We start from the raw sequence: 25,340 nt of genomic DNA on the forward strand, positions 1-25,340 counted from the left end.
AAGCATGCATGCATTTAATGTTCATTATAAATCTGCACTGAGTTTGAATTAATCTCTCCACCCTGGAGGTGACCCCTCTAGATCAAGGTTGAGGTACATGGTGAGGCTGGGGTAGGGGGAATGGAGCATTGGGGAAGTTTTCGCTACTTCTGCCTGTGCACCACATTCTGTGGACTTTGGCTGACTTGAACGTCAGTGTGTCACCTTTCTCAAGCACTAAACTCATGAAAAACAGGAAGAAAAACAGTTATGCGCCAAAGAAAATTACATTCTTTGAAAACAGATATAAAAAGTGGTCTAAAATGAGCCTAATTAATACTTAATAGTTGATTTATTAAGACCTTCCTACTAATATACTTTTCCTATTAACAATAAGTAGGTACATTTTGTCAGAAATTTAGTTATCTATGTTTAGTAATTTATGATAACACATTGTACAAGAAAAAAGGCACTAAAATGTACAGCTAGTCACCCTTATTACAAACTCTGAGTTTCCTCAGCTGATGACAGTTTTTGAATAGCTTCCTCATGTTACTCCTTATACATTTCTTACATCCTGAACCATTACAAAGTATACATTTTAGAGCCCTACTGAAAAATAAGCTTTTGTCCCCTTTAATAACTTTTTCTATGGGAAAAACAATGAATTTTGCCATGAAAACTAGCTACACAATAAAGATAATAAAAAATTCCTTGTTCCTCACATTTGCAAAAAAAGTTAAGCACAGGTTCCCTCCCTGGTTATGGCAATTAAAAATGTGGGCATAACAAGTTTAAAATAAATTGCTTTCAAAAATTTCCCTACGTACAATTCCAGAAACTAATTCTGTGAGGGGAAGAAATAGCTTTGGTGGTGTTTGAGGTACTAAAATACTAACTCAATACTTTACAAATAGGTAAGACAACTGAGGCAGCTAGATTAATAAAATCAGACTGGCTCAATGAAAAACTTCAGGCCAAAAAACGGTTTTGGTCCAATGAATAATATATAAGTTTCAATGTAGTTTTAAAAACTCACTGCATCTTCAATAAAAGCCAAAGACCACAAGAGATATAATCTAATACTCTGTTAAAATACATAGTATCAGAAAGAATTTACACATTTTCAGATATTTTTATAACAAACTTGCCAGTACTTAAATGCTAATTTTGTATTAGATGCTCACCAACTATAGAAGCACAAACACTGTACAATGTAATTTGTACATTGTTAAAATACAACAGACTCTAATATTACATAATAAATACAACCCAGTGTAAATTAAGAATGGCTGCCTGATGGTTTGACCAGTTGCGCAAGAAGCACTAAAAAGTGAGGCACCTAGATTCAAGTTTTCTCTTGGTATTCTCCAGCTCTTGGGCTGGCAGTATTTTGCCAATCACATTTTCAGACTCTGCATTATCTGTAGCACTCTCAGAACACAGTGAAAGTGCGCCATTTGGTTTTAAAAGATCATAACAGTCCCTGTGACCAAAGAGATTCCACAGCTGGTGAAACATAGGTGCAAAATAAGGTAAGTCTCTGCAGGATAAAATAAAATGAAAGTGGAGAGAACCTCTCATTATAACCTTCAACACCACCCTGAGTCGTTGCCATGGGAAAGGAAAAGCTGACTTGTCTGGGGGAAGGTAAGCCTTCTTAAAAAGGGGCCACCCCACTGTAGCTCTACAGGGCTGGCAGTATGGGTACTGATAGCATCAGCACATTTTAGAGACAAAAATTTTCACCCCAAGCATTCTTGCTTTTCTTCCCGTGCATATTCGGAATTGTAAACGATTCCATAAAAACTCATGGCACCTAACAGTCAAATGTATATTAAGTGATTCTCATTGGTTTGTCAGAGAATGCCTCAAAGATCACAGAAAGAAGTTAAAGAAAAACTACACGCAAAAATCATTTTACACAAGAGGGATTATTTTTGTTCCTTGTTGAGTGGAATTTTCAAAAGGTGCCTAAGAGAGTTAGGGCCCCATCTTGCACTGAAACTCAATGGGATCTGTGGGCATAAAGCTCTCACATTATTTTTGAAAATCCCAATCATAGTTTTGAAATGGTGGCTTTTCAAAAGCGTTGAGCACACACAACTCCAACGGACGTCAATGGGAGCTCAGCACCTATAGCTTTGCCAGTAATGCTGGATGCCACTCAGTCACAAAACAACACACTGACATTATTATTGAAAGGGCAAAAAAGAAAACATAAAAAAGAAGAGTTAATTAGGCTGATGTATTCTAATTCTGCAGGAACTGAATATCTTGATATTTGCATTTATGGTTTGGCTATTTTTCAGTAGGGATCTAAAACAATATGACACCTGGACAGCCAGGAACTGAAATAGTAAGAAAAGACCAGATCTCTCCTCATTTCCGCCTGAGACACTTAAAAATCAACAAGATGGACAATATAAAAATAAATACAAATATACACAGATGATAGAAGCCCATAAAGGGTTGAAGTGGTAAGTAGAAAAAGCTTTTTAATATTATGCTGTTCATTTTGTTAACTTGCTTTAATATATACTATATACAGGGTGGGGGCTGCTAACGTCATTTGCCATTTGTTAGAGTGTGTCTACTTCAATGGCAGTTGCCAAGATAATAGTGAGAATGAAAGCATGGTGTATATTAGGTATTGGGTAAGTGGTATGATTAATGTAAGTGACCTAAAACTGTACTTCTTACTCTAATGGAATCTTTATTAATTGCTATTCTTATTAGTTGAGTGCAGTCTATATACTTTGCATTGTAATCAGTCTGGAGGTTTGGAAGAGGTTAATCCACACTGCTTTATAATCAATTATAAAAAACATAATTGTTTAGTGCCCAGAAGCCTCTGGACAACTTAGTAGGAAAATAATGAACAGCGATGGACCAAATTCAGCTCACAGCTCTTTCCATACAAACTAAAGGGCATCATTGGGATTACATAGGTCTAACTGAGAGCAGGCAATATTCAGTTGTCTTGAACTCAGTCTGAAAGTGAAGTTAAAAAAAACAGATACAGTACTAAGAAGGAATGAGACAGTAGTAGACATATAGCTATTAGCAGCTTATTGATAACACCTCAAACCATGCCACCTTATCAGTGAGACGCATAGACTCGTACATATTTAATGACAATAAAACTGACCCCTGTAGGATGATGGGCCTCCATGCTTATAAAACTGAAATTGGGCAATAATTGGATAGGACATTGTGGTTTCTTGAGCAGAGGCTGACCCACAGTATATTTTCATTAGGTCAACACTACTCTCCATCAAGGAAGCACTGATGATGACTTCCATCACAGGGGAAATTCAGTTTGGAGTAAAACACCAAATCTATCAAATAACCCACTTGATGTATACTTTCTGTAACATAATGGGTGGAGTTTATGGATTTGACAGTATCCAAAAGATCTTTAGAAAACATATAGGATTTCTTACTGGTGTAATACTTCAAACTTCCCCAGGATCAACAGTCTTGGGTATTCAAAAATTAACAAGCTGAGGAGCTCATCAAGTTCAGAAATAATTTCTTCGGAATACTTAGATGGTTAGTTCAACAGTTTTTAATCAAAGACCTCACTGAGAGTAACAGGTTAAGTATCCAAAGTCCTGGACTGAACTGCTGCAGAATGCATCTGACGTTACAAAACATTGATCCTATTCCCCTATATTTGACTACTGCCAAAGAAACATGGAGTACCCGGCCATGACTGGGCCAAATGAATCTCCCAGTCAGATTCCTGTGATGCAGTCTATATTCTGGAGTAAGTCTGGTTAAAAAAAATAATAAACCCACCTTACACAGCTGGGTGGTTTTATATTCTATCACTGTACCTACCACCTTGTTGGTGTTGCACAAATAATAAATAATTATAACTTGGTATTTAACACCAACTTCTGATACAGGATATTCAAGAATGGCCCTAGATCTCTGAGAAGGGCTCAAAGATGGGAATGACATGGTACAAATTATATGTAATGTGAACCCACTTCTGTCCTCCCCTCATGACAACAAACATGGCTAAATAGGGATTTTAACCTCCTGGAACTGAGCAATATAGCCCGTAGTATGCCTATAAAGCATAACAAAGAAAGCAAACACACTTACAATTCCAAAGTACATAAAAACAAACAAATCATGTATCTAATTAAATAATAAACACTATCTAAAATCTAGCTGACTTTAGTTCTGATTTTTTTTAAGGGAGAGAATTCTGTAGTTTCTGTCTAGTCTGCTTTTAGCAGGGAAAGGAAGGGGAAAAGATGATTTCTAGCTATTCTAAAATATTGGGAAGTTTCTTCAAGATCAGTCAGAAGACTGGACAAAGATACTGTTCAGTTCTTATCAGTCTGATCATCCACTGTGACCCCAACTGCATTCCCCCATCAACACAGCTGATTATCTCCCTTAACTGTCCAATAGGCCCTCCTCCTCATTCTCTTTCCTTGATTGTTGTGCCCAGCACATTTGGCAGCTTGCCTGCTAGACTCCAACTATCAGAGAAATGATTCTCAAATACCTTTGGCACACAGAATGCATTCTGGGGCATACAACCATCAAACATACATAATTTCCATTCAGTATAATTTGGGGACGAGTAGAAAAGTCTAGCACTTTTAGCAGCCAGTTATTGTTACTGCCAGAAAGGGTAGGTACCTAGATCCCCAAAGAAAAGTTGACCAGAGGCTGGGTATGAGGGATATGTAGTCCATCTTCTCAAAGGAAAGCTGTTTTGAGGAGGGTGGAGAAAGGGGAGCCTTCGACATCTGAGAATGTCTTAGGACCATGTTTGTAGGTGCAGAGCAATTCAGCTGACTCATACTGATAGCCAGATTAGGTGGGTCTCTTTATAATCAGCTCAGAAATCAACACTCAGCGGCTCTCTGAGACAGGAGAGCTAGAGGTAGATAAAAGGAAGTCCTGCAAGGAGAAACCACAGAATTAAGTCAGTTTGAGAAGAAGCTAGGAAAATTGTCTGTGGTGAACTCTTTGCATTCCTGACCCAGAGCTTTGTTTGGTATGGTTAGTGTCTCAGACAAAATACAAATAAAATAAAAAATACAAACAAAGGCAAACCTTGGGAATATGTTTTTTTAGGAAAGACTATACTGTGAGGACATATTGTGGATCTGGCCCATTCACAAACTCCCTTGAAAGATAAACTGCTGGCACTAGAGGAAAGAACTTTGGTATCCCATGGAGTATATCAAACACAGTGCAGCCAGAGGGAGAAGACTCGAGGTACTGAAGGGAGGAAGCAATGGACTGTGAGAACGTTGTAGTGAGGGAGGCATCAACAAATGTGTCTAAGTATCTGAAATTTTGTAGGCATATCCAGTGTGGAAACAAACAGAACCTTCACAACTTCTAATTAGCACTGAAATGGTAAGAAAGGTAGTAACTTTACTTTAAAAGCTTTTAAAGAGAAGTTTCTCTTATTTGCTGTACTCTTTTGCCCTAGCAAATATTAAATTTGTTTCGTGCTACCAATGTGAATGATGATATGGTAGAAATCTTAATGCCTTCAGCACTACAATGATAAAACATTCAGAGCCACAACCCGTAATTTTTTTTTTTTTTGCTCTTTTATTATGCCATAAAGTCTATCTACATTCCCCTGGGTACTTGCTTTACATCTAAGTGAACTGACTTGTTCTGTGCAATTCCATGTTTAAAAAAAATATAAAAAAAGCAAGATCCCCCTGGTATTCAAAAGCACCAAAATAATTCTATGAGTTTGGAAGAGCAAAGAGCACTGTGCATGTTTCTACTGGCATAAAATTGGTAGTTCTTTTATTTTTACAGTTGGCAACAAGTTCTCTTCATTCTTCAAAATTATTGACCATCTGCCTTGTATAAAATTTCTTAAATCATGTTAACATTTCTCTCATATTATTCTACCATCTTTTTATTGTGTTTGTTTTACTAATCTAAATATATTAATTTTAGTAATGCATTAATACTCACATTACAAAGATATTGTGGTTACCTCTTTATATCTGACCGGAGACAGAAAGAGAAGAAAAGGTGGATGGTGTCCAAAGTATTTACAGAAAGGCATGTACAGTGAGATAGTTTGATAATGAGACAGACAGCAAGAACTCCACTGAGTAAGGACACAAAGTATGAAAAACACAAAGTGTAACTGCTATCTGTGCCTGACACATACAAAACATCTTTGAATAAGCTACCCACATGTACGAAACCACAGGACTGAACTTATGGTGGACTTTACTAGTTTGGCACACAAATAAAACATGCATCAGAAGAATTATGGAAAAAATATGTCTTTAGGAGGAACTGTTCAAAATTTGAGACTAAAAAAACAAAAACAAGTAAGGAGGAATGGAAATGAAACAAGAGAGAAACAATACAACAGGTCCTAGAGATATTAGGGGGGAAAAAGATTATTCCACTTGAATGGTGAGGCCTATGAGTAGGGCTCTAGAGGAGGAACTTTCCATGTGAATCCTTCATGGAGATTCCTCCCACATCATCCAAGGATCAATGGAAGGCTAGGGCCATCTATGCAGACACTGCTGCTGAACCAGCTCTGGTTCTGAGGGAGGGCTCAGCTGAAGAGATAACATACAGCCCAGGGCCATAGTCTTTCCTGTCTGAGCTCTGCAGAGCTGGACTGGAAACAACATTTCCCTCCACTCCCTTCTTTCTTCTAGGTTGCCCAGTCTTCCCCACTTCCTTTGCCAAGTCCCCGAAGTGCCCCTCATGGGGTCTTGCGGAATGTGTAAGTGACTGTGCTATGCAGTAAGTGGAGCCGATTTTCCATGCAGAAAGGAGAAGATCTATGCAAGGACGGTCCACTCTGTGCACAGATCTTGGGTTGAGTATGATCAAAGCCAAAGGCAGAAAACAGCAAAATGAGATTCTAACCTGGAAATATGAAAGCTTGTATTGCTGGGGAATAATAAATGAAACAGATCTTGAGAGACAGAAATTTTGAAACAATGCAGAAAAAGACTTACATGTGACAGTGGATAGCAAGTTAGATGAGCTCCCATTTGATATGGCAGTAAAAAAAGTCAATGTGATAGTGGACAGTATAAGCAGATGCATCATGTCATGGCCAGAGAGAGGACAGTTTCTCTCTGTATGAACAAACAGACCACAACTGGAACTCTGGGTCAAATACCTCACTGGTATAAGATATCATCCTTGGAGTTAAACCAGGGATAATTTTGGCCCATCATGTTCAGTTCTGGGTACTTTAATACTAGAGAGATGTAAACAATTTGGAGGAAATTCAGAGAAGAGAAACAAATAGTTTAGGGCTGCTGGGATTTACTTATGAGAAAAGATTTAGAAAAAACCTAAGAATCTTGGCCAAACAGCTAGTGGAGGATATTAGGATGTAAGCCAGAAAGAAGAGAGAGGAACAACTTTTAGTGTTTTCCAAGGGTATATATATTAGGACTAAAGAGGATAGACCCAAACAAATGACAATTTAAGCTTAATACCAAGGGGAAATTCCTAGCACTGAGGTCTATTTTACTAAGTAATAATCAATCTCTTAGCCAAGTGGTGGAAACCCCATCACTCAAGTCATTTAAAACTAGCCTAGATAAAGTACTCAATAAAGACAATAAAGGGAATAATCATTCTGTAAGTCTAGCTGGATCCTTCTATTCCAAGTGTGGGTGGCTATATGATCAGTAAGACTTCCTTATATAAATAATGTTCCAATGTCCCCAGACATCTTGTGGTACTCAATACCATGTCCCTAGGCATAATACTCACATTAGCTATCCTTTCCTTAAGCTCTTTATCTTGGTTCTTTCCAATCCTTCTGCTATACGTTTTTACAACAGTGACTGAATTCAAAGTCCCTCTTGCCCACTCTAAATGCCGTACATTTTGGTTTCATAATTAATACAAGCACTTCTCTGTGCGAATAAGGCTCTAAGAGTGTATATCCAATCTGAGACATCACCAACTTGGTAATCTGAAAATATGCATAATTTAAATGAATTTATTTGGAATATAAAAATAAAAACAACGTATCTCATCAGCAGTGCTATCACCATAAAGAGTAAAAAAGGAGGTGATATCACAATCTCCTTGGAGCATGCTGTATTGTCTTCTAGGCCCAACCCCTTCAAATCCACATTCTCTCTTCACTCCTGCTCCCTCCCCAACTCTCAAGATGTCTCTTTTCCTCACCTTCTGATACCATTTTTATGCTGTGTAGTTTTGAGTGGTTTTCAGTCAGTAGCAGTATGAGAAGGGCCTTGTCAGTGTGACACTAATATATATTCTCCTCCATCCCACCTTTTATCATAGGTGAATGGGCCATCACCATCTCTATTCAAAGCATTCTCACCCCCTAAACCACAGATCATGACCTCAGACCAAGAATTGTCCTCTGCAATCCCAATTCTCCTCTTTAATTCCCCCTACCCAGAGTCATAGATTATTGCCCCACACTCCAACATTGTGTTCCTTTCAGGCCAACAGAATTAGTACCCCTGACCCCACTGTCTTCTCCTTCCTACAGCCAATTTGCCAGAAGAGGGAGTCCATCCACACTAAGAATGGGATTTTGCTCCCCAATAGAACTGCCCCCTTTAGATTTCATACCAGACTCATGTTTGTACCTGCTGCATGTCTGCCAGAACTGATTTTTTTCAATCATTCAGGAGGAGCAGCACTGAAATAGCACTACTCTCTTCACTTTCACCCCTAACGTGCAGACAGCATATTATGACTGACAGGAGCAAAGCCTACAAGTATGCATCAGCAGCAGGGAAAAGTGACCAAGAGAAAAATAAATATGAAAGCTTGCAGCAGGAAGGCAATCTAGAGAAGAGGGAGGATGGCACCTTTTAAAATTTGTTTTCATTTGAAAAATACTGCTAATATACGGTTTTCTTTTCCAATTATCTGTGGGGAAAATACATTTAAAATAATGGAACTCTCACTTTTATAACTGAATAAAAAATAAGGGGTTTTCTGCTTATTCTTTGTCACTTATTTAAAATGCCTCTCCCCCCAAAAAAACACCTTTTCAGATAGAGGAAGATCCTTTAGAATAAACCTCTAAATTTGTTCTAAAATGTGCACTTTAATACTTTACCCTTGGTTTCGTATTGCCCATTTCCCAGCCCTTGTCTTCTTTAGACTAAGATCTTCAGGGTGGGGGCAATCTTTTATTATGTGTCTGTGTAGCACCTATCACAAGAGGGCACCAATTTCTGTTGAGGCCTTTAGGTGCTATTCTGATACATATAAGTAAATAAAGACAACAGGAATCCCTGGTTGATAGCAGAGGTAGGGGTGGCTCTGGGCTGATGTGTGGAACACAGCCAAGCAGACAGAATTCACAGGTATAGGGCACTGCACTAAGTGAAAATCGGCCTTTACCTCTATAAGTATGTTGAGTTGGTGAGAAAAGAGCAGGATCCACAACAGACGTTACTTCTAATTAGGAGCAAGATCCAAATCCATTAGCTGGCTGCTGGCAGGAATTACTTGTTGGCGAGATAGCCAGCTGCTTCTTAAGAGTTACACGAAGCAGTGGAAAAGCTTTTATCACAGAATGATGTCAGGTGTACAGTACAGTTAAGACACTGGCTTATTTCTCTAGCAGCTGCAGTAGCATGCTTTCCTCACATACTTCTAGTTCCTGAATATATATCTGGGTGATAGGATAGGACTGAGGGAGGGGAGCCAAAAGTAGCTACTTCTGGGAAAATATCCTCTTCTTTCCCTCTTTCCAACAGTTATGGCCCTAGTAGCTAGCAAGCCAGTGCCCAACCGTCGTCCCAATCAGCCAGCTGGTTGGAGGTTTTGATTTCCTTTCCCTGCAAATTACCTACTAGAATGCTCCTCTTGTCTCCTCACTGGCTCCTTCATTTTCACTTACCTGCTGCAGAGGAGGAATAATAAATAAAATAATAATAAAAAAGAAAGACGGGAGAGGGGATTTCCTCTATGTCCCTGTATAGCAATTGGGTTACTGCCTGTCAAGTATCTGCTGTGTTCAGTGTGAGAACAAAGAATGACTCCAACCCCTGCCTTCAACCAGGAAATGGAGGAAAGGGCTAGAAAACAAGCAACATAATTTAAAGTGTAAAGTTGTAAAGCCGAAGTTTTAAAACATACTCAAATTTCAGGTGTGTCTACTCTATGGGAACTTTTAAAAAGGGCAGTTGGAAGTTGAGAGAGGAACAAATGTTATGCTCACAATTCACAAGTACTACTGTGCATATCTGAAACTCAAAGAAGATACAATTTACTTTCAGAGCTCACCCACAAATGAACTATAGAACTTTCCCTTATTAGACTCATCCAATCTGTATTCCTAGATGGTATTAAGGAGTCCAAACATGTTCACTATTGACTGAACATCCATTCTGTCACACTACATTAATTTTAATAGACCCTCTTGCCAATACACCTTAGTAACAATGTGCTCAATCTGATTTTCTCTGCCCACCATAAATTCTAGGGCGAATTAGGAAAGGGTCTGTTAAAGGATGATACAGGCCATTCTTTTGTGATGGTCTGCAGTTTTCTCTCCCAATACATTTTCTTTTTATTTAGCACTTCCATTTTTATCCTGTGTTCCTCTTCAGCCATCTCACACTCCCTTTCTATCTGTTGTATTTTTGCCACATGCACTTCATTCATTTGTATCAGCTGCAGTTGTAAAATTGACATTTGCTGGTGATGCTCTTCCTCATGCATCTTTTTCAAAGCACCCTCCTGAGTGGCTTTACTTCGGTAGTTTTTATTCGCTGTTATTCTGACAGCTGAACATGAGGGCTCAGGTTGGGAGGTGCCTTCACATATTGGGAAATGTACTATCTCTTTCTCTTCATCACACAGTTCTCTGTTTGAGACAGCAAATGATTCTGCAAAAAACAGCAAAAAAATGGTAAGATACCCTCTTTTTTTCAAACAGCGTGATTGTGTAAGGAATAACACAGTCATCAGTTAACACATGCATACCTTGTGCTTCTGTAATGTAATGTAGGCGCCACCAGGTGATACAGTTATCTAAATATTTAGCATTCCCTTTATATTTTGACAGAGCATATGATAAGATCTTCAGTCTTTCTCCTACAATTGTATCTGAGGTAAGGAAGCACTGGCTCTTACACTAAACTAGAGATTTAGTATGCTATTTATCCCTTAGGCACCACTCCCGTAAACCCCAGAAGTATGCATTTTTAAATCGATTTATGTAGCACCCAATTACATCAACCTTACCTTGAGATGTGCCTTATTAGTGCCATTGAAATAAATAGGACTATTTGTTCAACAAAACACTACTGAGACTAAAGGCGTTAGGAAATAGGAGTACTGTTACAGATCATCACCGTGTGTGTACCATAAATAGAATATTAACAATTACAAAAACAAACAGACCACTTTGTTTAGAGAAATATTAGGTAACAATGAAGTCAACTTTTTCTTTTTAGCGGGGAATACCAAGTTACAGGACAATCCTTCTTACACAACCCAAGGCACATTGTCTCACCTTATTTGTGCAAAGAACTATATTTAGACAACAAAAGCAATGCAAATCCATTATACTTATTTCATTTGGTATTTTTTTTAAAATAGTAATATTTCTTTAGCAGGTGAGTGCATTCTCTCTTAGTAGTGAATAAATGGTAACCAAATGCTATGGTAATAAAAATAAGTAATAATCACTACGTATCTCCCCTTTCTCTAATTTTACTGGGTATGTACGAGATACACTTTTTATAACACTTTTTTAGTCATTTATTTAATTTGGTCAATTGTTTCATTTCCAGTGACAAGCAACCAATACTCTAGTGCAGGGGCGGCCAACCTGTGGCTCTGGAGCCACATGCGGCTCTTCAGAAGTTAATATGCGGCTCCTTGTGCAGGCGCCGACTCCGGGGCTGGAGCTACAGGTGCCAACTTTCCAGTGGGCCAGGGAGTGCTCACTGCTCAACCCCTGGCTCTGCCACAGGCCCCGCCCCCACTCCACCCCTTCCTGCCCCCTCTCCTGAGCCTACAGTGCCCTCACTCCTCCCCCTTCCCACCCCCGAGCCTCCTGCACGCCACGAAACAGCTGATCAGGAGGTGTGGGAAGGTAAGGAGGGGGCAGGGCTGCCAGTGGGTGGGAGGTGCTGGGAGTGTGGGTGGGGGAGATGATGGGAGGCTGCTGACATATTACTGTGGCTCTCTGGCAATGTACATTGGTAAATTCTGGCTCCTTCATAGGCTCAGTTTGGCCACCCCTGCATCTACTAACCGATGAGAGATTAATTCTTTATTTCTTTGAATAAGACCATCTCTACCAGTGGCTCTTTTGGTTTTCAAGTGTATCTCAGTGCTTTCATAAATTGGAGCAATGCATTATTGCGTAAAAATAGATCTAGTGGCCCCTTCAAAGCTCCCTTCTGTGCCATACTAATCAGAGCCAGTGAAGGAACTAATTCCTTATAATGCAAGGGGTATAGTAGATGCCCTCCTGCAGGGTCACCCCACCTGTACTCTCAATGAATAAAGGCCGGCCTTGCTACTGCTCATCTTCTCTCACAAATGTCTCAAGTATTCTTCCATGCTGCTTCTTTCAAAATATATCTGCCAGCCTTCCATCTCATTCAAATCCTTCCTAAAACCCCTCTCAGTACATAGTTTACCAAAAATGTGTTTTAACACCTTTCTTGACCTATCAGGACATATGTATGTCTAACCTGAAGCAATGTTTAATCGTGTCTTTAGCCTATGCCCTTCCTTGCCCCTTTTCTTCCAGGTTGTAACTTCACTTGTCCCTAGGACTATAATCTAAACAGAAGCTTTTTGGAGCATGGACTTGTTTTATGTTTCCTGTGAAGTATATACCACACTTGTGTATACTACAAAATAAAATAATAAATACTAATAATCTTGTAGAAATACTGGAAATCAGTGATTTTATCTGGAAAGCAACTGACTGATTAAGTGGAGTTATATCTAAGTAGTAATGAAAAAGGATTATTTTTGTACATTATGTAAGTGGCTTCAAGCCATCTGTGCACTTTCAGTGGAATATATTTTATTCATTTCCCCTCTAGAAGCACAGGTAATAGATTTTATTTTGGCAGTGGAACTGCGTGCATGGGCGGTGAGAAATGCTGGGGCTATTTGTCTTCTCATGGCACTGGAGCAGGAAATAGCTCACTAGGCAATTTGTTTAAAGATTTGGATCACCACCCAGTCTCTTAAAAAAAAAAATTAACCAGTGAAGCTCAGAAAACTGTCTGAATTTCAAGAAGTTTCAGTATGCCAAACCAATGTCCCCAAATCTGTTGTCCTTTCGATAAGCTAAAATGAGATAGCGCTAGAGTTTGTTTATCCTATTCTAATAGGACTGGAGTTTTGGTGCCTGGAAATCAATATTATTTCCATTTGTATTCAATAAAATGGCACTTTCTGTGACAAATCGTGCAACAGAAAAGGATCTACAGAATGGGAAACTGTTTAGCTGCTGTGGATGAATGATAACCATTAAGATGGTAGTCTGGCTCGTTCACTAGTTCAAGAGGTAGGAAATCTTTCAGGGTGAGTAGCACCTCTATCTCACAGGATGTAACATCTTCTAGTTTTTATCCCACACTCTTTCTGTAGGAGGTTGAATACCACAACTGAGATATTTACCTGAGTGGAGAAGAGGGATAAATGAGTCAATATTTTAAAAAATCAGGGACAAAAAGGATTGGCAGTTTCAAAGTTTAAAGTGCACTAGTGCGCTACACTATTACATCAAGTCTTCATGGTGCCACAGGATGGAGAAGGAGATGACATGTTTAAGGTGAGCTATTTACAAGAGAGTGTGCCAGGGTCAACATACTAACCTTTGGTTCAAGTTGCATTACATTTTTATATTGAAAAGGTTTACTTAAGAATATAAGAATGGCCACACTGGGTCAGACCAAAGGTCCATCTAGCCTAGTATCCTGTCTTCCGACAGTGGCCAATGCCAGAGGTCCCAGAGGGAATGAACAGGTAATCATCAAGTGATCCATCCCCCATCGCCCATTCCCAGCTTCTGGCAAACAGCGGCTAGGGACACCATTCCTGCCCATCCTGGCTAATAGCCACTGATGGACCTATCCTCCATGAACTTATCTAGTTATTTTTTGAACCCTGTTATAATCTTGGCCTTCACAATTTACTTTGGCAAAGAGTTCCACAGACTGACTGTGTGTTGTGTGAAAAAATACTTCCTTTTGTTTGTTTTAAACCTGCTGCCTACTAATTTCATTTGGTGACCCTTAGTTCTGGTGTTATGAGAAGGAGTAAATAACACTTCCTTATTTACTTTCTCCACACCAGTCATAATTTTATAGCCCTCTATCAAATCCTGAGTTAGTAGTCTGTTTTCCAAGCTGAAAAGTCCCAGTTTTATTAATCTCTCCTCATAGAGAAGCCATTCCATATCCCTAATCATTTTTGTTGCCCTTTTCTGAACCTTTTCCAATTCCAAGATAGCTTTTTTGAGATGGGGTGACCACATCTGCACACAGTATTCAAGATGTGGGCATACCATGGATTTATATAGAGGCAATATGATATTTTCTGTTTTATTATCTATCCCTTTCTTAATGCTTCCCAACATTCTGTTCACTTTTCTGACTGCTGCTGCACATTGTGTGGATGTTTTCAGAGAACTATCCACAATGACTCCAAGATCTGTTTCTTGAGTGGTAACAACTAATTTAGACCCATCATTTTATATGTATAGTTGGGATTATGCTTTCCAATGTGCATTACTTTGCATTTATCAACATTGAATTTCATCTACCATTTTGTTCCCCAGTCACCCAGTTCTGTGAGATTTTTTTGTAGCTCTTCACAGTCTGCCTGGGACAACTATCTTGAGTAGTTTTGTATCATCTGCAAATTTTGGCACTCATTGTTTACCCCTTTTTCCAGATCATTTTAGTAACATCACTATTTACCTCTCTCCGTTCTGAAAACTGACCATTTATTCCTACCCTTTGTTTTCTATCTTTTAATCAGTTACCAACTCATGAGAGGACCTGTCCTCTTATCCCATGACAGCTTACTTTGCTTAAGAGCCTTTGGTGAGGGACCTTGTCAAAGGCTTTCTGAAAAATCTAAGTACACTATATCCACTGGATTCCCCTTGTCCACATGTAATAGATTGGTGAGACATTATTTCCCTTTACAAAAAAAACCATGTTGACTCTTCCTCAACCAATTATGTTCATCTATGTGTCTGACAATTTTGTTCTTTACTATAGTTTCAACCAGTTTGCCCAGTACTGAAGTCAGGCTTATCGGCCTGTAATTAATTGCCAGGATCACCTCTGGAGCCCTTTAAAAAAATTGGCGTCACATTAGGTATCCTCCAGTTACTGGGTACAGAAGCTGATTTAAATAATAGGTTACAGACTACAGTTAGTAGTTCTGCAATTTCACATTTGAGTTCCTTCAGAACTCTTGGGTGAATACCATCTGGTCCTGGTGACTTATCGCTGTTTAGTTTACCTATTTGTTCCAAAACCTCCTCTAATGACAGCTCAATCTGGGACAGTTCCTCAGATTTGTCACCTAAAAAGAATGGCTCAGGTTTGGGAATCTCCCTCACATTCTCAGCTGTGAAGACCGATGCAAAGAATTAATTTAGTTTTTCCGCAATGGCCTTATCGTCCCTGAGTGCTCCTTTAGCCTCTTGATCATCCAGTGGCCCCACTAGTTGTTTAGCAGGCTTCCTGCTTCTGATGTACTTAAAAAAAAATTTGCTATTACTTTTGAGTTTTTGGCTAGCTGTTCTTTGGAAAACAATCTCAACTATACATATAAAATGATGGCGTCTAAATTAGCTTTAACTACTCATGAAAGAGATCTTGGCGTCATCATGGATAGTTCTCTGAAAACATCTGCTCAATGTGCAGCAGTAGTCAAAAAAGCGAACAGAATGTAAAAAAACATTAGGAAAGGGATAAATAAGACGGAAAATATCATAATGCCACTATATAAATCCATGGTACACCCACACCTTAAATACTGTGTGCAGATGTGGTCACCCCATCTCAAAAAAGATATATTAGAATTGGAAAAAGTACAGAGAAGGGCAATAAAAATGATGAGGGGTATGGAACAGCTTTCATATGAGGAGAAATTAAAAAGACTGGGACTGTTCAGCTTGGACAAGAGACGACTAAGGGGGGATATGACAGAGGTCTATAAAATCATGAGTGGTATGGAGAAACTGAATCAGGAAGGGTTATTTACCTTTTCATATAAGAACCAGGTGTCACCCAATGAAATTAATAGGCAGCAGGTTTAAAGCAAAGATAATGAAGTATTTCATCACACAATGCACAGTCAGCCTGTGCCACTCATTGCCAGGGGAAGTTGTGAAGACCAAAAGTATAAGTGGTTCAAAAAAGAATTAGATAAGGTCATGAAGGAGAGTCCATCAGTAGTTATTACCCAAGATGGTCAGGGATGCAGCATCATGCTTTGGGTGTCCCTAATCCTCTGACTGCTAGAAGTTGGGATGGGATGACACATGATGGATCACTTGATAAACTGCCCTCTTCTGTTCATTTTCTCTGAAGCATCTGGCACCGGCCCCTGTTGGAAGACAGGATACTGGGCTAGATGGATGATTGGTCTGACCCAGTATGGCCATTCCTGTGTTTAGAAAGTTGGTTTTACAGTATTTTATCTGCATGCTGTCATGCTACTATATTATGTCCTGTGTGAGATATGTAGAGGTTTTTAAAGTTGTTAGAATAGATTTATTCCACTGCAGTGACAGTCCAGAAAAAGATGTGGAAAGTTTTGTGGGTTTTTTATATATTTTATTAAGAGTTCATTTAAAAAAATAAAAGGCTGGAGGGAAGCAGAGGGAATTCTTGCCTCAGAGGATAATATCTAAACTTGCTGCTTGTGAGGAAGAAAATAGCTGGTGATCAAACAAGCAAAATGATGCTTTTTAAACAATCAGAAGTGCCCTTTGGGACTTTCCTCTTCCTCTTGTGTGTGATGGCTATCAGGAAATAGATGATCGGTCCACATCTGGAAAGGTCAGCTGTTTCAATGATAACCAGTAACTTAAAAATGTACATAGTTTTCTTCACACTTGTAAAAAGAATCAGATTTTACTACTGTGTATCTAGTGAAATATACAGAAGGCCTCAGTATTTTTGCTGTGAAATGACTTTTTAATAGCCAGCAATAAAATTTTAAATAGAGAGATTTACACTGCTAAATTGAACCCCTCTACAAATAGAATAAATAATGAAAATGCATACACACCCTTAACTAGAACAGTGTTACTTGGATCACTATAGTAGCATTTATACCTTGGTTAGAAGCATCAGGTTGATATTCAGAATCTTCTTCTGGTGGACTCTGTAAAAAGTACATTTGCTCAGGCATCATGCTGGCAATCTTCTCTTTCCCTATGATGTGAGTATTTATAAGTGGACTAATACTTCTTTTTACTTTCTCACGTCTTTCATGTGCCATTATCTTTTTTGTCCGTGCCTTGATATTTTCCCAGCATTTCTTTAACTGCTTGAAATCTCGTAGTGATACACTAGGTTGAGAATTATATTCATGGGCAAGCGCTTGCCAAGTACGTTGTTTCAATGCAATAGTTCTTGCATCGCTTTTTTTACACTCAAGTACATATTTGTATTTTTCAACTAATGCAAGCAGCACACTCTTTTCCACTTCTGAGAAGTATTTAGCAGGTTTTATTATTTCGTGGTTTTGCATTTTCTACTGTTTTTCTAGGAAGCCAAAAAATCCTATAAAAACAAAATGTAAAAACAAATAAGGATTGGTTGTTCATTCCGGCATCAAATAATTATATATCAGCAAAGGATTCCAAAATTATGCCTTCAGTTAATAATTTCTAAAGTTGTAATTCTACAAGGCCTCCTTTTTTATATGATAGCTGAATAAAATGTTGGGATAACTAGACAAAATATTCAGGTTATCTATAGTATAAATATCAGCTCTTATACAACAACACCTAACTAAACTGTTATGTAACAAGCACATGATACAGGATAAGCTTCCCACCTTAATTATGATTGACAGGCCAGCGATGCCACTGTATCATAACATTAAATAACTATGTGTAGCTATAAAAGTGTTTAACTTATAGAAATAATTTGATTTAAAAGGGATATCCAGAGGGTCATCTACGCTACCCCCGTCATTCCAGCAAGTGAGATTTTAGAATTGTTACTGCATAATTGCTGGCTTAATGTCTAAATCTAGCCATGAATAGCTCCAGTGAAAAGGATTCCACAACCTTTTTTGCAGCTGGTTTCCTTGTTTATCTAATGGTTGTAAAGTTTGCCTAAAATTGAACATACATTTTTCCTGCAGCATTTTAAAACAATTATTTTTGTTCCATCCTTGCTGATTGAGAATAACCAGCCTCTATCCTCTTCCCAACAAACCTTTCTAATGTTAAAATTCATGGCTCTACAATAATAGCGCAAATTATAATATCCCAATTATAAAATGCGGTGTTTTGGGCTTGCTATAGAAGTAGTCAAAAGATTTTTGAAACATGATCAAATATCTTGAAATGTATTTGTTTATTGTAATTTTCTTTTAGTCAATATATTTTCCCCCAAGTGTTCTAAATCACTCAGTCTTATTTCATTCTACAATATTATAGGACAGAGAATTCTGCCTTTCTACAGAAAGCCCTATTGGAGGACTAAAGATATTTGGAAAAATATCATGAAGTTGTGAAGAGACAGGGTTTGAATCAGTAGACTTGAATGCATTTATGGAGAGGGCCAGCCTCTCTGGGTATGTCTACATGCAATGTAAGCCTGGGTTTGGATTCAGATTTGAGCCTAAACCCTCCTTCCATTTACACACAAATCTGTCTGAATCAGGACAGTAAGCCATCTGGACCTAAGAGCCGGTGGGGGTGGGCCCGAGCCAGAGTCCAAACTATCATTTGCAGCATGAATGCAAATTAAAGGAATTGGCACATGAAATTGCAAGCCCATTATCAAGAATTTTTAATGAATCTGTAAACTCAGGGATTGTACCGTATGACTGGAGAATTGCTAACATAGTTCCTATTTTTAAGAAAGGGAAAAAAGGTGATCCGGGTAACTACAGGCCTGTTAGTTTGACATCTGTAGTATGCAAGGTCTTGGAAAAAATTTTGAAGGAGAAAGCAGTTAAGGACATTGAGGTCAATGGTAAATGGGACAAAATACAACATGGCTTTACAAAAAGTAGATAGTGCCAAACCAACCTGATCTCCTTCTTTGAGAAAGTAACAGATTTTTTAGACAAAGGAAACGCAGTGGATCTAACTTACCTAGATTTCAGTAAGGCATTTGATATGGTGCCACGTGGGGAATTAGTAGTTAAATTGGAAAAGATGGGGATCAATATGAAAATTGAAAGGTGGTTAAAGGGGAGACTACAGCAGATCTTACTGAAAGGTGAACTGTCAGGCTGGAGGGAGGTTACCAGTGGAGTTCCTCAGGGGTCGGTTTTGGGACCAATCTTTTTATTACTGACCTCGGCACAAAAAGTGGGAGTGTGCTAATAAAGTTTGCAGATGATACAAAGCTGGGAGGTATTGCCAGTTTAGAGAAGGACCAGGATATCATACAGGAGGATCTGGATGACCTTGTAAACTGGAGTAATAGTAATAGGATGAAATTTAATAGTGAGAAGTGTAAGGTCATGCATTTAGGGATTAATAACAAGAATTTTAGTTAGAAGCTGGGGATGCATCAATTAGAAGTAATGAAGGAGGAGAAGGACCTTGGAGTATTGGTTAACCACAGGATGACTATGAGCCGCCAATGTGATATGGCCATGAAAAAAGCTAATGCGGTCTTGGGATGCATCAGACAAGGTATTTCCAGTAGAGATAAGGAGGTGTTAGTACCTTTATACAAGGCACTGGTGAGACCTCACCTGGAATACTGTGTGCAGTTCTGGTCTCCCATGTTTAAGAAGGATGAATTCAAACTGGAACAGGTACCAAGAAGGGCTACTAGGATGATCCGAGGAATGGAAAACCTGTCTTCTGAAAGGAGACTCAAGGAGCTTGGCTTGTTTAGAGCCTAACCAAAAGAAGGTTGAGGGGAGATAAGATTGCTCTCTATAAATATATCAGAGGGATAAATACCGGAGAGGGAGAGGAATTATTTAAGCTCAGTACCAATGTGGACACAAGAACAAATGGATATAAACTGGCTATCAGGAAGTTTAGACTTGAAATTAGACAAAGGTTTCTAACCATCAGAGGAGTGAAGTTCTAGAATAGCCTTCCAAGGGAAGCAGTGGGGGCAAAAGACTGATCTGGCTTCAAGATTAAACTCGATAAGTTTATGGAGGAGATGGTATGATGGGATAACATGATTCTGGCAATTAATTGATCTTTAACTATTCATAGTAAATAGGCCCAATGGCCTGTGATGGGATGTTAGATGGGGTGGGATCTGAGTTACTACAGAGAATTCTTTCCTGGGTATCTGGCCAGTGAATCTTGCCCATATGCTCAGGGTTCAGCTGATTGCCATATTTGGGATCGGGAAGGAATTTTCCTCCAGGACAGATTGGAAGAGGCCCTGGTGGTTTTTCACCCCCCTCTGTGGCATGGGGCATGGGTCACTTGCTGGAGGATTCTCTGCACCTTGAAGTCTTTAAACCATGATTTGAGGATTTCAATAGCTCATACATAGGTGAGAGGTTTATTGCAGGAGTGGGTGGGTGAGATTTTGTGGCCTGCATTGTGCAGGAGATCAGACTAGATGATCATAATGATCCCTTCTGACCTTAATATCTATGAGTCTATGAGCATGGATGCAGCTTGGGCCTGGTTCCCCAGATACATCCTGAAAGTCCACCAACAGTATATTCCACGGTCCTATGGACCAGTGTTCTTTGGCCTTTCTATCCCATAACTAGCCAACTCTCAGGAAACGGAAGCAACCCCCCCAGGTTCAAGTACAGGTGCTCATCGTTTAACCTTTCCATTTTATTCTGATCTCTGACCTGGAAACAGAGTGAACCATCTCACGTGTTAGCTATGCCTTTGCTGAGCACGCTGCTACCTGGTCATGGGACCACAGTCAGATTCTGGCAAATCTCTAGTGTGATGAGAGCAAGAGGTTCAGCTTCAATAAGAGTGCCAGAAATAACCATGTGTACCAAGAAATGTTGGAGAACCTGGCAGCACAGGAGTGTGTTCTCTATTATGAGTCCAGGCAGTCCCTGTGGTAGGTATATAATCCATGTGTGCAGGATTAAGAGGCCATATTGTTGGGCGGAGGGGTGCATAGAGTCCATAGATAGCTATAGTCCAAGCAGGCTACATCGTGAGCCATAGCTGCACCAGGGTAACTGCATGAATGCAGACAGCTTTCAGCAGCTCACAGAAGGCAATAATCCATATGGAAGCTTGCGCAGCATCTTGCTGATTTCATGTATTTTCATCCAACCCCAGGTGCTGATAGTTGCAAACTTTTCCTACATTAGACACTCCAGATGGGAGTCACATTTTGGGGAAAGGCACACTGGTTGGGCCCTCCTCTGTAAGTCACCAGCCCATTCCCCTTCTAGATGTGTTGTCAGTCACAAAAACGTCATTAGCATACAAGGTGACTTGCACCTGGTAGCTTGAGGCAGAATATCCCTTTGCCATTCAGGAACCTCCAGAATCATTATGTCCTCTAGAAGGTTGAATGCTTGAAAGGATTGTGAAAACATGTAGAAAACCCTGGCAAAGGGCATCACCCTGACACCTCCCCAAGGCTGAAATTGTCTGCAATATTTAAAAAAAGATAGATCAGTTGTAAATTTCACTGTACCATTAGGTGTGAAGGCTTTACACTCCGCTTAATTCTCAAGTGTTTCCATGGAGCCTCGGGAAACCCTTGTTCTCGGAATATACTGAAGCACTCTTTTACAAAGTATCATTTTTTGGCCTTGAGATTTCAAGGACACTTTTGGTGGTGATGTAGTGAACCTTTTCTGAAGCATGGACACAATAATGTCCTGTTTCATTTCTGTTTTCAGGCTCTTCTATCTCTGCAGGACAGCCACAGTCCGGCAGAAGCTGGGGATGTCGCAATGCGATCAAAGAGGAAATGTGTCCACAACAGCTTTATGGTGCACATCATGGACAGGGCCAGCCAGCAGTTTCAGTACCAGAGGGAGAAGGATTCACAACAAATTGAAAGGCAAAGTCTGATGAAAGACTTTCAGCGAAGTTCCTTCAGCAGGAAAAAGGAGGGGAAAAGACACAGCACAGCAGAAAGACCAGTTTGAGAGGCTGCTTGTGCTAATGACTGGGAGAGTGCAGGCCTCCATTTCACCTACACTTCCTGTGCCAGCACCATGGCTGGTGTCCCCTCCATGCTACCATGTCCTGCAGATCAGGAACCCATTGGATAATTTTGTGCTTGGGTGGCCCATGCAACCAGGACTGAATGCTAGTTGGACTGGGCAAATGTACCCCGTGTAATCTTCCACACCTGTGCAGTCCTCTACCCCTCTGCAACAGCGCCAAGTGCATGCAAAATGCACTAGAAGGGCAAAGAACATGGGGCTGCGGACACTCTGAAGTAGGGGAATCTTTTTTTTTTTTTTTGTGGCACTGGTTTCACAGGTTTAGATAGCTCACTGTTTGAGATACGCACTTTTTTATTTTGTTTTGGTCATTTCCTGGCAACTGGCTTATACATTTTTAAAATAGTAATTTTTAATACATTCATGTTAACATATAAAGGCTTTGAATTCATTAACAGTTTATCGTCATCACTGCAGATGAACTACATAACACATGCATTTCAAAGAACAAATATAAAACCATGATGAGGCATTACTGGGAAGTCGTACGCAACAAAACATCTCAACATAACTTTTCAAATCCACAAGTAAAAACCTGAGTTCACCTCCTCCATAAGACAATGCATAAGAGCCACCAGCCCCTCCACAATAGTATAAGCAGTCGTTCCATGCATAATTAAAAATTCATAACGATCACTGCCCTCCCTCGCATACAGCGATAGTACTTCATTTGTTTTGATATTGCTGTGCAGAGACAGCGATAAACATACTACTCTCTCTCATCCATTGGTCCATGGAAGGCCATAACTTGGGCACACAAAGCATCCCTAATTTCTGTTGCACTTTCCGGCTGAGTGTACTGGTCTAGCAATCCATCAGTGTCAAGAGTCCACGCTGAATGAAGTTGCTCACCTTTGGCTGCACAAAGCTTGGGAAGAGCACAGGGATGCAGACAGCATTGATAACACTGGAATCCAAACAGTCCTATGAACAGCACCAGCAGGATTTCCATCTGCCAAATGCACTTTCAACCACCATTCTGCACCTACTGAGAGTGTGATTAAACTTTCTTTTGCCCAGCCTCAGAGATCAGGGTACGGTTTCATAACCCAGGACAAAAGGGGGTCTTCTGCAGCAGGGACAGTTACTCCATTTATGACAATGTCATTTGGTGGGCACAGTGTCTCAGCCTGTCCATGATGGTAACTCCAGATTCGGGAAAACCCTGTCATCATGCACTTTGCCAGTGCAGCCTATGTTGGCATCCATGAATCAGCTTCTTTGGTTGACAAGGGCCTGCATAACAATGGAGTCCCTTTGCAGTTTATGTACTCATGTGCTCCTTGAGGATGGTAAACTATGGGCACATGAATCCCATCAGTGGCCCCTGCACAGTTTGGAAACCCCACAGCCAACCTGCCAACACCAAACTGGTTAGCAATGGACCTGTAGGAGTTAGAAGTAGCCAGCTTCCAGACAGTTATAGCAACCTGCTTCTGGACCAGCATGTATTTCCTCATTCTTGTGCTGAGGCCAGCTGTTCACAAAGCTCCAAAAACATTGCTTTCTTCATGCAAAAGCTCTGGACACACTGCTGGTCATCCAAGGGCTGGATGATAATGTAATCCCACCAGTCTATGCCTGTGGCTCTGCTCCACAAGCACCAGTCTACACAGGGGGCATTAGCTGCTTACGACTCTTGGTATAGTTGCATCAGCCAGTTGGAGTCTCCCAGGTCTGTATCATCCTCCTCCACTGAGAAGTACCTTTGGTAGGTCAGAAAATGCTGTCAAAATGTCCACCAATCTCTGATGGATGCTCTAACCATTTCCTAAACAGGAGCGAAAGCGTGCCTCATCCACATTACCAGCTCTGGTTGACAGGAGCATGCAGACCCAAAAGATAACTTGGTGTTGGCAGGCTGAGACAACTTCCAGTAAAGTGCCATGGGATGGACAGTCAAGTTTTCCCCACAGTGCACCATGAATGAAGAGCTAGAGCAGCTACACCAGGGGAGGGTGCCAGAAAGCCTGGGATAAGCTGGTTTGACTCTGGTCTGCGTAGTGAAGTCTGAATGCATGAGCATGGGTGTGAAAAATTCTAAACCCCAGGTCACTAATCAATGTGGATAGTCAAATGTGGGCTTAGAAACCCGTGCCCACAGACTCGGGTCCCACAAACCCATGCTTACATTGCAGTATAGACATACCCTCTATGGATCTTTGAGTCCATCATCCTCTGGCAATACTGCTCATACCTGGATCTCCCTTCTGCCAAAGGAAAAGGTGCATTGACAGCAAGGAATGGGATTTCCCATAGGCATTAGTTATGGAGTATTTTCCTGTGTGTTTAACAGAAGATTTTGCTGCAGAGTATCTTTTCCTCTTGTCATGTTCCCTCCCTGCTTAGCCACTTTCCCTAAAATCATGTAGCCCCAAAGACTTGTGAGGTTTGCACAGAGAAGGTTTTGTGCAGTCAGAAGAGACCTATTAAGACATTTAGTTAATCTCCTTGCCAATGCAGTATTCTTCGCTACAACACACACTCTAGTATATTGTCCAGTGCAGTGAGGCTTCCCTTATTTCCCTGAGGAGATCATTCCAAAATGGAATAGATTTCACTGTACAAATATGTTTTCTGGTATTCAGCCTAAATTTTTCCTTTCTACATTTCATCCCACTAAGTCCTAGTTAGTCCTCCCTGTACCACCCTAAATAAATACTTTCCTTCAAACACATTTACAGTCAGCTATTCTTATCTCCTTTCTCAGTAGACAACTGATTTATTAATATTTTCAGAATGAGTGACAGAAGAAATAAGCAAAGGTCAAAAGAACTCACTTATCAATAGCTGGGATGTGAAATCCTCACTTCTGTATTGTCTTGTCATTATAGTTCCCACTTTGCTATTGTTTCTCTGTATAATCTCTGTCTGGTTCTGTGATTGTTCCTGTCTGCTGTATAATTAATTTTGCTGGGTGTAAACTAATTAAAGTGGTGGGATATAATTGGTTACATAATCATGTTACAATATGTTAGGATTGG

General features: G+C 39.9%; 1 protein-coding gene across 2 annotated transcripts in view; it reads right to left on the minus strand.

The window, feature by feature from the left end:
• Positions 1–345: 345 nt before the first annotated feature.
• Positions 346–25,340, minus strand: part of MSANTD3 (Myb/SANT DNA binding domain containing 3) — a 33,268-nt gene continuing 8,273 nt past the window's right edge. For both annotated transcript variants that reach the window (XM_078851650.1, XM_073332502.2), the window contains exons 2-3: positions 17,307–17,756; positions 346–10,859 (exon numbers count right to left, since the gene is read on the minus strand). In XM_078851650.1, coding sequence (XP_078707776.1) covers positions 10,450–10,859; positions 17,307–17,724 — 828 coding nt within the window. In that variant the 5' untranslated portion in view covers positions 17,725–17,756 and the 3' untranslated portion in view covers positions 346–10,449. The remainder of the gene's footprint in view (positions 10,860–17,306; positions 17,757–25,340) is intronic.

The sequence above is a fragment of the Lepidochelys kempii genome, chromosome 2, assembly GCF_965140285.1.
Source record: "Lepidochelys kempii isolate rLepKem1 chromosome 2, rLepKem1.hap1, whole genome shotgun sequence".
In the NCBI taxonomy this organism is placed as follows: domain Eukaryota; kingdom Metazoa; phylum Chordata; order Testudines; family Cheloniidae; genus Lepidochelys; species Lepidochelys kempii.